Source organism: Camarhynchus parvulus, chromosome 2 (assembly GCF_901933205.1).
Source record: "Camarhynchus parvulus chromosome 2, STF_HiC, whole genome shotgun sequence".
Classification (NCBI taxonomy): Eukaryota; Metazoa; Chordata; class Aves; order Passeriformes; family Thraupidae; genus Camarhynchus; species Camarhynchus parvulus.
The window spans coordinates 19,059,762-19,074,178 of NC_044572.1; the positions used below are offsets into that span (position 1 = coordinate 19,059,762).

Here is a 14,417-nt window from a genome sequence, read left to right on the forward strand (position 1 = left end):
ACACTCTCTTCTGTCATAATTTTACTTGGATCCCAGCTACTGTTCACATGCTGTTGTCATACATCCAAATGGAGGAGTCCCATCTTTTTCTCATTCTGAAATTTCTGATCTCTCACTGCCTCCAATTTCCTGTCACTGCACATCCTGGGGTATGGAACGCTTTTGCCCATGCGTTTTCTCTGAGCCACTTTCATCATCCTCAGTATCCAGAGACCACATTGTAGAGACATTCTCTCCAGAGCTACTATTTATACATTTTAATTTGCCCCCGTCCAACATTTTAACTCTTCTGACATGGATTCCAAGATTTTTGTTATTTAGCAGTAGCTCCCTGCTAAAACTGCTGAGACCTTCAGGAAATTACAGTGCAAAGCTTTGCAGATGGTCGGAGACTTGCTGAGGCTGTACTTCACAGGGTGGCACAGACAGACTTGCCCAATGTTTGAATGAGGTATGTAGAAAGACAGAATATTTAATGATAGCTATGGCACTTGAAATTTTTACTCCATGTAACTGCAAAGGCTTTTTGTTGTGTTGGAGTATTGGTGCTTTCAGTTTTACATTACTTTTGAATGAGAAACTTCCTTCTCTCAGTTTCAACTATTATGATGAATGCTTCAGCTATGAATTGTGAAAATGGCTTTTTTTCTTTGCAATAAAAGGGGAGAAAAATCTAAAATATGACTTTGTGCATTCTAAGGACCATTTGAAAAAATTGCAAACTTCAGCCTTGGGGAATTTTTATTTTGCTTTATCTGACAAAAGTGATGAAATCTGTAACCCTGCAGTCTCCAGTTACAGCAAAACTCATTCATCAGCGGCCTCTAAGGAGTCCATGGCTCCTTGATTTCCCTAAGGAATACCCAATCTACAGCTTCCAGTTCATGTAGAAATTTTCAGGACAGTTTAGTCTACCTTATATGCCTTTCTCAATTCCTGTATTCCTGTTTAGATTTACTGTGGATAAATAGTTCTAATTGAGTGACAGTGGGAAGATCATGTTTTGCTGCCGTTAGGAGAAGCAATGCTTCAGCTCATTGGGTACCATTGTTGGGTATTAGATGGGATGTAATGTACCTCTAATATGAGCAGAAGATTATTGAGATGTAGAGCTGTGGGCAGTGTCAGAAGACAAACTACACCATGAAGACTGAAACTTGGCTTTGTCAGATAGGACAGTGTCTGGGATCTTCCCTAAAAAGGATTAGTCAAATAAAAAGAAGTCTTACTGAATTTAGTCTAGAATTGTTCTTTACATTTGATTAAGCTGTAAGCATTTGTTTTAGTCATGTTCATAAAAAAACTAATTTACAGAGTAAATTTTGTCTCTGTCTTGCCATTAATTTTGTAAGAAGTAAGACAAATTGAGGCAAAACCAATCGTCTATGTGGTCTATGGAAGAAGCAGAGCCAAACAAAGGGATCTTCGCCAAGATGTGCCTCTAGGACCTGTACTGTGGGAGAGGATTTCTTGCCAGTCTGTAAAAACCAGTGTATTAGCAGATGGTGACCTTTGGGAAGTAGTTGTGTGTGCTGGGCACAGGAGGAGCAGATGGCTCTGGGCAAGCCTCAAACACAGCATACTGGAACAAATTCATAAATATTCAGGGTGTAGTAAAGACTGTAGGTTGATGAACGGTTCCTCTCAGGGCAAATGTGGGTGTGAGGGGTCCCATCCTCTCATTCTACCTGCTTATTCCTTCCTTGCTGGACTTGAGACATGATGTTGTTACAATCTGTGGGGCTATGCTGTGTATCAAATAAGGGAGGAGACTGAATTTCACAACAACCTGGTCTGTACAGGAAAGTGAAGAAGGAACTGTACAGGAAAATAGCTTTAATATTGCCATAGCTTTTGGGGAATTAATATGTGCTCGGTAGTGGCTGAAGATCTTTTTGAGGTGGAGATGAAATTAGTGGTGTTTCTAGGTCAGCATTACTCACAGCTCTCCAGTCATGAGAAAAGCATGATAATCCACCATGTTGAATTCTTTCTCTGATATTTTTTTCCTTGGTGTTTTTGTACTCCTATGTTGTTTGTTCAACTGATATGTGCTTTTGGTATTGTAAATGAATCTGGACTACAGGTAGGTGCCAAAAGCCCCAAGAGTACAATCAATCTTTTATGCTCCATTTATATTTTCAGAGTATTTTTCCCAGGCGAAATGAATCTTGTTACCCTAATAGGTGGCTTTGCTGCCAAGTGTACCAACAAAAAACCATGAGCAGCATTTTGTCCAGCCTAATATTTTATGTAGAGAGCAAGATGGACCCTCTGGTCATGCTTCATGTCCTGCTTCATGCTGACCTCATGAGTAGATTTACACATTCCTGTCTTTGGGCGTCTCAAAGATCTCTTTCTAATGTCACAAATCTGAGAAGTTTGATTTGTGAAAGATCTGTTGGATCACTTAGTCCTTTCACTGTGGATCTGTGCAGAATTACTTCTCATAAAATATTTTCACTTAAAACTTTTTCATTTATGGTGATTTATTACAGTTTAATTTCTGATGTTTATGCCACACATTGCCTCTCAGAAGGTCAATTTTTCAGGGCAGACACCACTGAGGGTGCTCTGCATCAGTAAGACTGCATTTTGGAGCTAGTGAGAAGCATTATGAGCCACTGGCTGGGATTTTGGTGAGGAGTTAGTAAAAATCATCTTTGTAGGAAATGACTGCATTTATGATTCAGTCACTAGGGATGACACATTTCCATTTAAAAACTAAATTTTGATGGTTTCAGTTTGTGATGGGTTGACCTTGGCTGGCTGCCATGTGCCCACCAAGCCACTCTCTCACCCCCTCTCCTCAGTGGACAAAGGGAGAAAATACAAAAAAACCCCAAACCCCTTATGTGTCAAGGTTTTGGGGGAAAATGCAAGCACTGCACTTAGAAACAAAGAAAAATAAAGATTTATTCTCCACTTGCCATTGGCAGGCAATGTCCATCCAGTGGTACACATAGTGGTTGCCTTAATCACTCATGTCCCCTCTCTCCTTTTCCTTTAGTTGTGTGTGATGTTTTAAAATATGGAGAATCCCACTGGTCATCTGGGTTTGGGTCATCTGTCCTGGCTATGTCACCTCCCAGCCCCTCATGCACCCCCAGCCCACAGAGGTGATGTTGGGGGTGATGCTGGGCAAGCGCTGCTCAGCAATAGTCAAAACACTGGTATGTTACCAGCACTGTGCTGGGTACAAATACAAAGCACAACACTATAATGGAGTTATGAAGAAAGTTAACTCCATCCCAGGCAGCCATGGTGTACAGTTAAATAATTTGTTGTAGTGATGTTTGCAGCTCCTGTACAGAATATTCTTCTCAAGTCTAAATGACTGATGACATCTTTATTATTTAACATTTTCTAGAAACTGAGGTATTTTTTCTTTTGAAATTACACTAATTAGGAGTTTTAGTGGACAACATTTCACGGAGCTTTGTTCTTCATGAAACATTACATGACTTTGTGATTTTTATAACTCAAACTTATATTTTGAAGTTAGGTAGCAAAATCCAATAATGCATATATTAACTCTGCTAATATTTTAAATAATTTACTTTTTTAATTGTTTCAAAGTAGTTGCTCTGGGAACTGTAGTTAACCTTATTCCTGTGAAGTGATTTATTGATAGACAGTAGGAGCCCTTTTTATCTAACTGAGGGATTAAAATAATATTAAGTTAAAACTATCTAGTTTCCTCCCTCTCTTCTTCTGTTCCTTTGTAAGATGAATAAAGGTCATTTGAAGTTAATGGCTAGTACATTTGGAACTAATAACAGGAAATGCTCTTTCTAACAATAGGTAATCTCTCTTTTTGGCAGGGTTGAACCCATTTCTAAGATGTGTTCACTGGCTCATAATTCTGGTAAACTTCAAGCAGCAAGGCTGAACATTTCCATGTCTGCTGCCTGCTTCAGGCCAAACTTGAAATTTTTGTGCAAAATCTTCAGCAGTTTCCAAGGCTGAGACCATTCCCTTACTTGGAATTATTGACAGGTTGTTGATTTGTTTTGAGCGGTTGGTTCAGCAGGGTGGTTGAACAGCTCAGTTGTCATAGCATTTAGGGCTAAGGAGTTGAAGCTTGCTGAGATGGAGGAGTCTTTTATGCTAGTCATGTATCCTTGGCCATGGAGGTCTGTCCAATGTGGATAAAGTTTTGTATGACTCCAAATATAGAAAGTTCAGAGATACTCCAAAAACCTGTTTCCTGGCACCAGACAGTCCTGGCATAGCATCCACGCAGTATGTTTAAAGAGGCCTGAGAGTCAGTGTGAAGATGGAGAGCCATTTGGTAGAAGGGAGGTAATTGGCAGTGGATATTGTAGTGCCTTGGGTACAGGGATTTAACAAGAAGCTGTGAAGAGATGGACCAGACTAGTTTAGAAAAGCAAAATGAGACAAAGTAATACCTGGAATATTGTGGTCAACGGAAGGAAAGTTGCAGAGGGGTTGAACCTGGGGGAGATGAACAGAAAGGCATGGGCCAATCAGCCCATGATTTGCTCAAAATCCTGAGTGGAAGGGTCTGTTTCCTTTGTCTCAGAGTGGCATGAAAATATTATACTTGTGTGAAATTTACAGCAAACTCTACATCTGGAACACAGGAAAGATTTGTTGATATGGTAATTTGCTGCTGCGTCTCAAGGATTTGTTTGATGGGCTTATATGTGAGCTATATTAAAGAAAAAGCAAAAGTCATTAACACACTGATTGAGGTTTAGGATGGGAAGGACAAGATATATTCTATAGCCTTGTCAAACTTAACTGTTGTGATTTAGAGGTATTTCTTCTGTGCATCACCATCGTAACATGAAGTGCTTGCTTGTGAAATAAGCCTAACCTTGAATTTGGTGCATATGCTGGGTGTTTTCTGGTTATCAGCTGTGTGAAGGAGAATTCTGCTTTGTCTGTGCTACTGGTGTTGCAGACTCTGGGTATGTGTAGTGAGTAAAGCAGGGGGTATAGGAAGTAAAAGGAAGTTGTTGTGGGTAAGGTAGCTGAATCCATCTGTGGAGACGTGGGTCCTGACTCTGTCATTGATGCAGAGTTTTGTCTGCTGCTCAACAGTTGCTTAAGATTTTGAAGATTTCATCTTGTTTCTTTATGTTGAAATTGGGTACCCCAAGACTGATTTGGAGAAAAACTGGGTAACTATAGAGTTAACCCAAGCCTATAATTTAAACATATTCAACTGTTAGGATTTGGAGAGTGAACACCTTGAGACCTCTGTATGTTTTTGGAAATGAAACTTATTTTACCTCAGTTTGCAGGTTGTCCTAGTAGTGTGGATATTGCCATTCCCACTTTCCAGGGTGCAATATGAAGATTGATTAATGGCTGTGATGAGAGCTATATAAAAGCTTTTGAGGAAACTAAAATTCCTACCTTGATGGTAGGATTTGAGTAGTTTGGTCCAAAAAAAGGACACAACCACTTATGGAGCCATATCTGCTGTGTACACAGTAAAGCAGGGGGCCTTGTCATAGGGTAATATATGAATACCTGATTAAAGACAATATCCAAAGGCATATGTGCAAGAGGGACAAATTAAGATTGTACAGGCAGCCATTCCATAACTTATAAAGGTTTGACTTCATGACATTCTAAGTACTCTTTTCATGCAGTATTTTTTTAATGTGTAATTTATGTTTCAGCTGGGAAAGAGACTGGTAGAATAATCATGAATGGAGGATGAAACGTGAAGTTGTATATTAGAAGACCTCCAGATTTAGTTATAGGTATTTTTCTTTGTCTAAGAGTAAGTGCTATAGTTTATGGTAACTGGTTTGAGAATGAAATGACCATAGAGAATATTTCCACAGTTGCAGTATTCATAAAGGTGAGCCCGTGGCACCCCTGCAGGAGGCATTAGCTTGGGCACTGGGAAATTTTGCCCAGTTGCTGTCTATCTCTGTTAGTGGATAAAGGCAGGCTTCTCCTTTAAAGGCTGAAAGCCTTTCACAAGTGCTTTATTTACACTAAAAATAAATGCTAAATTGCTAGGGGCGCATTGTGGAAAATGAAAACAACCCTGTTCTTCTGTATTTTTTATTCTGTAGGTAAAATACAAAAGAGACTTTGAAGAAAGCAAAGGAAGAGGGTTCAGTATTGTGACCGATACGCCCGAATTACAAAGACTGAAAAGGACTCAGGAACAAATCAGTAATGTATGTGACTGCAACATAAAGTGATTGTAGATGGAGAAATAGTGTGTCTAAGAAAAGGTGTGTTTGTTGGTGGTTTTGATGAAGTCTGTGTGAGTGAACAGTCTGATTTTGGTGATTGATTTGTGTATGTCAGATTTTGAAATGTGTGTAACTGTATGCCACGGACTTGTACAGCACATTGGCAATGTGTGTTCACCTCTCCAACTTTCAGCTAATATGCTCAAAGTATTTTCTTTATTAAAATGATTTGACACTTTTTACTCTTTTAATATATTTGTCATCAAGTAAGGATGCTTTTGGAACTTTTAAATTTACTTTTTATTTATATAAAGTATATATTTATATAGAAGATTATGTAAGTTAAAAAATTTTGTCTCTTTTTTAGCAGGGGCTGTCAAAATTAGCAAAACAAACAAGAGGGAGTTTTCTAGAAGCAGATAAAATTTTGATGCTGAGTTTTAAAAGAAAAGATGTGGAAGACAATGCTCTGCAAGATGACAAAGAAGTGGCAAATAGCAAAACAATGTGTTTCATTAGCTTACAGGAGTGGGTTTTTTAAAAATGGGATTTTCCTGACATATTTTTGCTAAGAAAGTTATTTATTTGTACTTCATTCTCTTGTAGCATGTTTAACTTATTGCATGATGGAATATTGAGTGATACATAGTGCAAGTTCTGATATGTATGAAATAGGTAAGAACTAGTATGAGCTGGAAAAGATGCAGAATCAGTACTATTCACTTGTCTTGACTTCTCTTCTGATCATTCTTCTGCTGCAAGAACTTGTCCCTATAGATTATTTTGTGAAAATATTTTTGAATGATTCTTTGTAGTAATAAAATAACAGCAAGGCATCAGAGACATCCAATGTAAGTATGATCAGAAAAAAATAATGGGATTTATTTACTTAGAAGAAAAAAACTTTTTTCAGGTTGGGATATTATTGAAGAAAAAAGTAATTGAAAAATACTTATTTTTCACAGCAGTGGAGGTTTACCATTCTTGCCAAAGCATTCACTAGTTAAGATTTTGATGTCCAGAGCCAGTCTTTGAGATGAAAAATTTGGGCTCATTTCCTGGAGCCTTGGCCAATGGAGACGGCAGTTAATTTAAGAGCCGTGCAACTGCTCCTGTGTAGACAAGATGAGAACAAAAGTTCATCTCATGTTCATACTGGGGCTAGCTGAAATTACTGGCTTGTAAGAGAGAAAAATGTATTCTTTGGAGCGGCAGAAAGCATGGCCATTAAGACTTCCATTTGGGATCTGGGAAACTTCAGTGACTCCCTGGCTTTAATCAGCTGCATTTTTTATTCGGACCGGGAAGTTAAATTCGGCCCTCTCACGACCTACATAACTTCCTCAAGCAAGAGTGATTCCTTTCTGTGGGGTAGCTCTGGAAGGCATCGAGGAGATGAAATGAGCGAGGTCCTGGTGAATACTTAATCCCTCACATGGGTCTGCTCCCTAAGGAGGGACTGAGAGAGTGCCCTGCAGCAGGCGTGTGGTGCTCACTTTGGGATATTGGCCTGCCAAGAAATTCATTCAGACCTCCCAAGCCCAGTACCCTCAACACCAAACTACAGAATAGTAGGACGCAGCTCACTTGCATGCTCTTATCTCTCTCTTGTTCAAAGCACATTGTGTTTTCTGTTGTGGGAAAAGGAGATAATAAAAACAAGTAGTTTTGTGACATGGGAAAGAGCTTTCTTCCCATCTCTGCTTTTGAGTGGATCAAGGGAGTTTCTGTTCTAATGGAATATCTTGTTCCAGGATTTATGATACTATCTCGTTCCTGAACCAAAGATACTTACTTGCCTTTTCAGATCCAGAAATAGCTTTTTAAAGTGGGAAAGGTGGTTTTATTTCAGGTTTTTACCCTTGGTCATTGCCTGTATGACTACTTTCTCTTCATTTCTAAGCATGCTATTCTTAACAATATAGGTTTGATTTATCCAATAGAGAGTTGTTTACTTTATGTATGTAGCTATCAGAGACTCCAAGTCAGGGACCCTATTAGAAATAATTAGTCTTGAAGGGTAAAATGGAATTTTAAAAGGTGCATGATAAAAGAAGCTGCATTTAATTTCTGTTTACACTGAAATAATTAATTTATAGCATTATATCCTAGAAAGATAATTCTGCATAGGCCACAACTTGAATTTAATTAGAAAGTTCCTGTATTATAGAAATACCCTCCACACAGAGTAGTTTCTGTATTTGTCAGATAAGCAGTATACATCATGGACTAAGGATCTAATTAAGATTTCAAGACACTGAAAGGTAAGCACTTTAATAATTCTAAAATAATTTAAATTTTCATATACAGAAAAATGGAAGAATACTAATATATCTATTTAATTTTCAGTTTAGTTTTGATTTCACCTTGAAGTACTAGAAACTCCTCAAAGAGCCTATTTGAACCAAAATTGTAACTACTTTGTTGAAGGGGTAAGTGAGAACAGTTAATTGTGTAGATATCCTTGATGAAAATAAATAACAAAATAAATTTTATAATAATAAATGTTAAGTAGCATAAATATTTTTAAAATATGATCTTTTTTGTCCTGGTATGAAGTTTGGCAGCATATGGATATTAGTGCAGTACTCTGACTTATTAAAGAATCTCTTGTGCTATGAACATAAATCTTGTGAGGAAAAAAAATCATGGGGGGAGTGGAAGGAGTTGTGGGTAGATAAAGGGGGTTGAATTTTGCTTGTTATTTTGCTACCAGCAATCCTTCCTCTGAAGATTTAGACCAAACTTGTGGACTTTGTTTTATGGCTCTTATGGAGGTATCAGGACCAGAGTGATGCTTCTTAGACAAGAATGAAATCTAATCTCATGATTTTTTTTAGCATTAAGAGCCAAATTCTGCAGATATGCGACATATTTTGGCACTAAATATGTAGTCAATACACAAAAAATGCATGTTGTTCTCACAGAGAAATGGAAATTGTGGAAAATGAAAACAACAATGGAAATGTTCTCACAGAACATTTTGTCAAAGGACCTTTTAGTGTTTTTTCTCCATTTTGAACTTTGAGAAGGTTTCAGAATGAATCCAAAGATCCTCAAAATGAAAAAAAGCCCAACCTCATGTATTTTTATAGGCGATTTTGCAGTTAAGCTAGCTGCAAACTGGTTTTGCAAGGAAGAGGTTAAGGTGGCAAAAGGAACAGAATAAATAAAGATGATGGCAAAAAATGTTGGTCTATCATGACACAGGGCTAAATGAGGGAGTAGAAACTCAATCTAGTACTATTTTCTTTGGGGAAATGGAACACTTTCAGCAGTCTGCAGCAATGAGCTGCAGCTTACTGCCACTTCACTTTTATGTCTCGATATATGACTTGAAGCATGTTTTATCCTATGTGAAATAAGTTGCTCTTTCTTAAATATGTTTCTAGTAAATGTCTGCAAAGTATAAAAGAAAACAGGTGTCCATACAAATTGATGGAGTGAGAAGCTTTCATTAAGATAAAGGCCAGTGCTTGCATAGTAGAGGTTGCTGGCTTGGTTGTATGGCTGGAGGGAGGCATGGAAGCTTTCACAGTGCTTGTGCTCATTGCATTAAGAGCCCATGTAAAAGCATTCCTCACTTTGGCATTAATGCTGTTATGAACTTGAATCACATAAGAGCAAGAAGCACCACACATTTGTGCCCTTCTTCTCCTGAAGAGACCACTAAATGAAGTCACGCAGTTCATTTATTTGCATGTGACTCATTTTCCAGTAGGTTTGGGTTGTATCTGAAGTGAAAACAATATGAAAATAAGAAAACAGATTAAATCTGCTTTAAAAAACACATTTCCAAGGCATCTTATTTTGGTGAAGAACTTAGGAAGGACAGTAGAGTGAATGAAGGGAAGGTCACTGAATCACCGCTCTATGGGGTAAGGGAGTGGCCAAATACCAGGAGTTGAACTCCTCACTGAACCTAGTGAAGCCTTTATTGGATGCAAAGAGTGCACGAAGATCTTGAAGCATTCTTGAAAGGGTTCTAATGAGAAAAGCTGTGTATTAATTTTCTTTAAAATTAAATATGGTGCATGGTATGGGGCTTTTGACTATCAAGGGTTGCATTCTATCTCCAGTTAAGTGTATACAGCTTCAGGGGATGCAGAGGAGGACAGGAATTCCCCCATAATTTGAATCAACTGAACACCTGTTATCTGGATAAAGACACAAATGATAAGGAAAATGGGCACTACCTCAGATGTGATAAAAGTACATCCTCAGTAGCAACTAAAGGAGGACACAAGCCACATTGCTACTGTAGTTGTGCACATCTGCACATCTCAAATTAGAAACTGTCCCTGACAGACACTGAGCCATGGCTCCCTATTTGGAAGCTATTGGCAGAGTTGTTCAGTCTGTTTACTTGCTCAAACATAAAATGATCTCTTAAATTGCCAAAACAGATTGTAGAGAAAATTGGCAAGAGAAGATGTTAACAACATGGCCCAGAGCTCCACTTGTAGGATTCACAGCACAAAGCCTGCAGATACTTGTCTCTAAGTGCTTTTTTCCCTCCATTGAACTCAAGTGAAGGAGAAGAACAGGGAACAAGAGAAATTAACAGCAGCATCAATGTCTGCATTTCACAAAACCAGCACTGGCACATCAATGGAGAGACTGGGTAAGCATTTTAAATTGTATGCAAAAGAACTTATGCTGTTCTAGGGGGTTTTACTGCTTCAGAAGTAATTAATATTTTATTCCTGAGCCCTTATATTCCTAAGCATGATTTTTATCTTGCTGTTGTTTCATTGGGAAAATAAGCATTTATTTATCAATGACAATTGTGTTGACTAACATGGATGGAATAGCACTTGTTGAGCAATGCCCTGGTGCTGCATGTCTGTGGCAGGTGTGCTCAGCCAGATGCATCCTGCTACTGATGGCCTTCTGCTGCCCTTGGTACCTCTGACAGTTTAACATGAACTGCAGCTCCAAGAGGCATTCATTATTTGGTATGTTGTAGACTTAATTCCACACAGCTGCACTTCAAATATCTGCATTAACTCATGTTACTAAGCATCTATCATTTGAGTTGAACAGCATTTTTCTGTCTGGAAACAAGAAGGTTGAATGTGTCATTCCTATTGCTAACATGAGCGTATCTCTGCAAGAAGGTGAAGCTCCTGCTGTGCTCCTGTGCAGTGAATATACGTGCATGGAGTCCAACCTTGTTCTTTCTGTGGATTGATCTTCTAAGCTTGTTTCATGTAGATTCCTAGAAATGGAAATTCTGAAAAGCCTCAGGTCCTTTGATTTTCTAATAGTTCTGTGTTAGAGTTTGATTTCTGATTTTCAGAAATCATTCTGCCTTAAATTGTAAAGTCCTAATAAATGCTTTAGAAATTATTTAGCAAAAGAATTACCTTAATTTTCAATTACCATGAGTATTTTTGCAGATTTTTACATAGGTTTTATACTCTGTAAGCTTTCAGAAAATTTAAAAATGACTGACCAGATTCTTAAGAAATGATAAATCTAAGGAAATGTAAGTAATATTTTAGATAGAACTCGTGCTAAATGAGAAAATAAAAAGCTTTGAGAATTGTTTTGAAATCTCAAGGTGTATTCTACCTAAAAATGAAAAATTTTTATTTACTGATTATTATCAAAATATGCAAAATTAGAGACAGTGTTAAATGAGTTCCTATGCAAATGAATTCTTTACCTCCACTTTCAGGAAAAATTCTGAAGATATTTAGTGGCATGCTAAATATTTTGTTGGGCTTCATTACTTCTTTTTGCTGTGATCCCTGTGTAGGACAGTAGTCACCAAGTATTCAGCTTTCTAATATTTTTTCATTTACTGTTTATTTACTGTATGTTTTGATACTGCATACACCATAAAATGTTGTAGAAACAACCTGTAACTTCTTTGTGGAGTTTTCATCAAAGCTTCTCACTTTAACTGTATTGATTTGCATTGTTTTCAGTGTTGTCCAAGAAATAAGGAGATATTGGAATTTTCCAGTATGGAGGATCTGGATATGTGGTCCTTATTTAAATGAAGAACTAAAGCACAGACATTATTCATGCTAATACAGTAAGTAGCACCTAGAGTAAACCATTATCTTCTGTGTAGGCTCCTATTAGAAGTAGTGGGAGGCACAGCCTTTGCTAGGGAATTTTACAGTTGTTTGTTGGGGAGGAAAAGATTGCTGAGAATCCAGAGCAGTGTGTTCGTGATTCATCGACTTCTCTTTCTGTTCCCATAACTTTTTCACATTCTCTTTTCTGGTCTCTCTTTCTTAATACTTGTGATTTACATAACAATAGCTCCCAACATGTAGGAGGAAACAGTATTTTTAGACTCCAGAACGCCAACTTGAAGGATAGCTTTTGGAATGCCAGATAGTCATTACAGTAATTCTGTATGAAACTGTCAGTACAGGTGGAACTGAATAATTTAGATGACTTAAACTATGGTTAAATTTCTGCTGAGCGGGCAGATGTTCAGTTTTCAGCAATGTATAATTCAGTTATAGACCATATTCCATGGGGGTAGTAAAAAAGATACTCCTAATGAGGAGACATTCCTCACCTGCTAAAGGTCAACTTCCTGATCCAGAGCAGGAGAAGCATTAGAGTCTATCAGTGATGTGGTTATAAAGCTGCTTCTTCTGAAACACAGGTGGAAAGGTGCATACTCTTCTCTAGAAACAGCAGAAGTATTTTGTCTTTGAGAAGCTGGAAAACAAACCCCTGGCCAAGGCATAACTGCATTTGGAAAAATGGTTAGCATTAGCAATAAGGATTTATAATGCTGTTAGTGTGCTGTTTATTGTATGCCATACTGTCCACAAGAGTGTTAGGTGTGTAAATTCAGAGAGGCCTTTGGGTAAGTCCACTGAAACTATCTGCAAATCTGTACTGAGGTTCTGGTAAGCTACTAATGTGTGAGAGAAACACATTAGGAAATTGTGTAAAATGGAAATTCCTTTCTGTTGCACACAAGTCTATTTGGACTTGAATGGCATGTGACCTCGGGACAATTTCTGCCTGGGGAAAGTTCCCTTTCAGCAGCCCCACAGTCAGGACGGTAAGCAACCTCAAATGAAGCTTCTCAAATGTGAATCCTCAGAGATGCAGGGGGAAATATTTTAGGTTAAGTGGATCTCTGATAGTCAAAGCAAGCAGATGTGACGCCTACATAGCTGCTTCTTAATGATCTTATTCCATCTGGCTTTATTCTATAGGGTTAGAAAAAACCTTTTTTCTCTCTTTTTCTTAGGCAAGTATAATGTGATGCTTATTGTTGTGGTTTCTGATATTTTTCTAGGGTTTCAGAAGTCTGTTTTATAAGTTTACAGAAGAAATTATTTTAACTATTGCCTTTTTTTTTGTATTAGTGCTTTCATATGAAATCAGTTGATAGCAGAAGTATGTAGCCTCAAAGTTTCAAAAAGTTTTCCATGAAGTTCCACAGGGAGTAGTATAGTCTTTCTGATTCTAATTTAAATAAATAAATTTGACAGGATGACTGTAACCTTGCTCACTGTATTGACAAAAAAAATGAGTTGTGTGGTGGAAATAAAGCAAGCTGTCCAGAAAAATCCCCAAAGGCATGGATTTACTGCATATGTAAGTGGGTCAACTCATGCATGAGAAATGAATGCTTAATGTAAATTGGTTGCAAAACTGTAGACTTTAAGTAGAATTGAATCAAGTGATAACCTAAATATTTTGATAGGGATGTCCTATCATGCTTCTCTTTTGTAAACAGCAAGAAAGCTCAGCATTACAGGGAAATAGTTAAATCATGTATTTGTGTAAACTAGAACAGTGTCATTGGACTCCACAATCAAAGGCATTGCATTCATTTATGTTGCTGGCATTGGTAAATTTTAAGTTGTACCTGTATTTGGTTAAACCTGTATTTGCTTTGATGGGTTGCTTTACGTGATATATACTTCAATAAGACTGCTCTATTCCTTGATGAGCAAAATGATCAATCCAGCCTAGAAAAATACTTCTTGGGCTTTTCCTGGATAAAAATAATAATGAAAATAGAATAATCTAGTTAGAGAATACAAAATAAAAATAAATTTCTGTCTCCCTGGTTTAATTTTCTCTTTGTGATAACATTCATATTGCAAGGCAAGGCTTATATGAAGGGCATAAGTAATTTAAAAAACGGCTACATAATCTTCAAATATGTAACATAACATTTCATGGACTTCATTTTTAATCTCCACTAACTGCCAGCTTGTTGACAGATGAATGTGT

At 37.5% G+C, this 14,417-nt stretch overlaps 1 protein-coding gene across 2 annotated transcripts in view; it reads left to right on the forward strand.

Moving 5' to 3' along the window:
* NEBL (nebulette) overlaps positions 1-14,417 on the forward strand; it is a 245,187-nt gene that overhangs the window by 105,210 nt on the left and 125,560 nt on the right. For both annotated transcript variants that reach the window (XM_030971605.1, XM_030971606.1), the window contains exon 5: positions 6,063-6,170. In XM_030971605.1, coding sequence (XP_030827465.1) covers positions 6,063-6,170 — 108 coding nt within the window. The remainder of the gene's footprint in view (positions 1-6,062; positions 6,171-14,417) is intronic.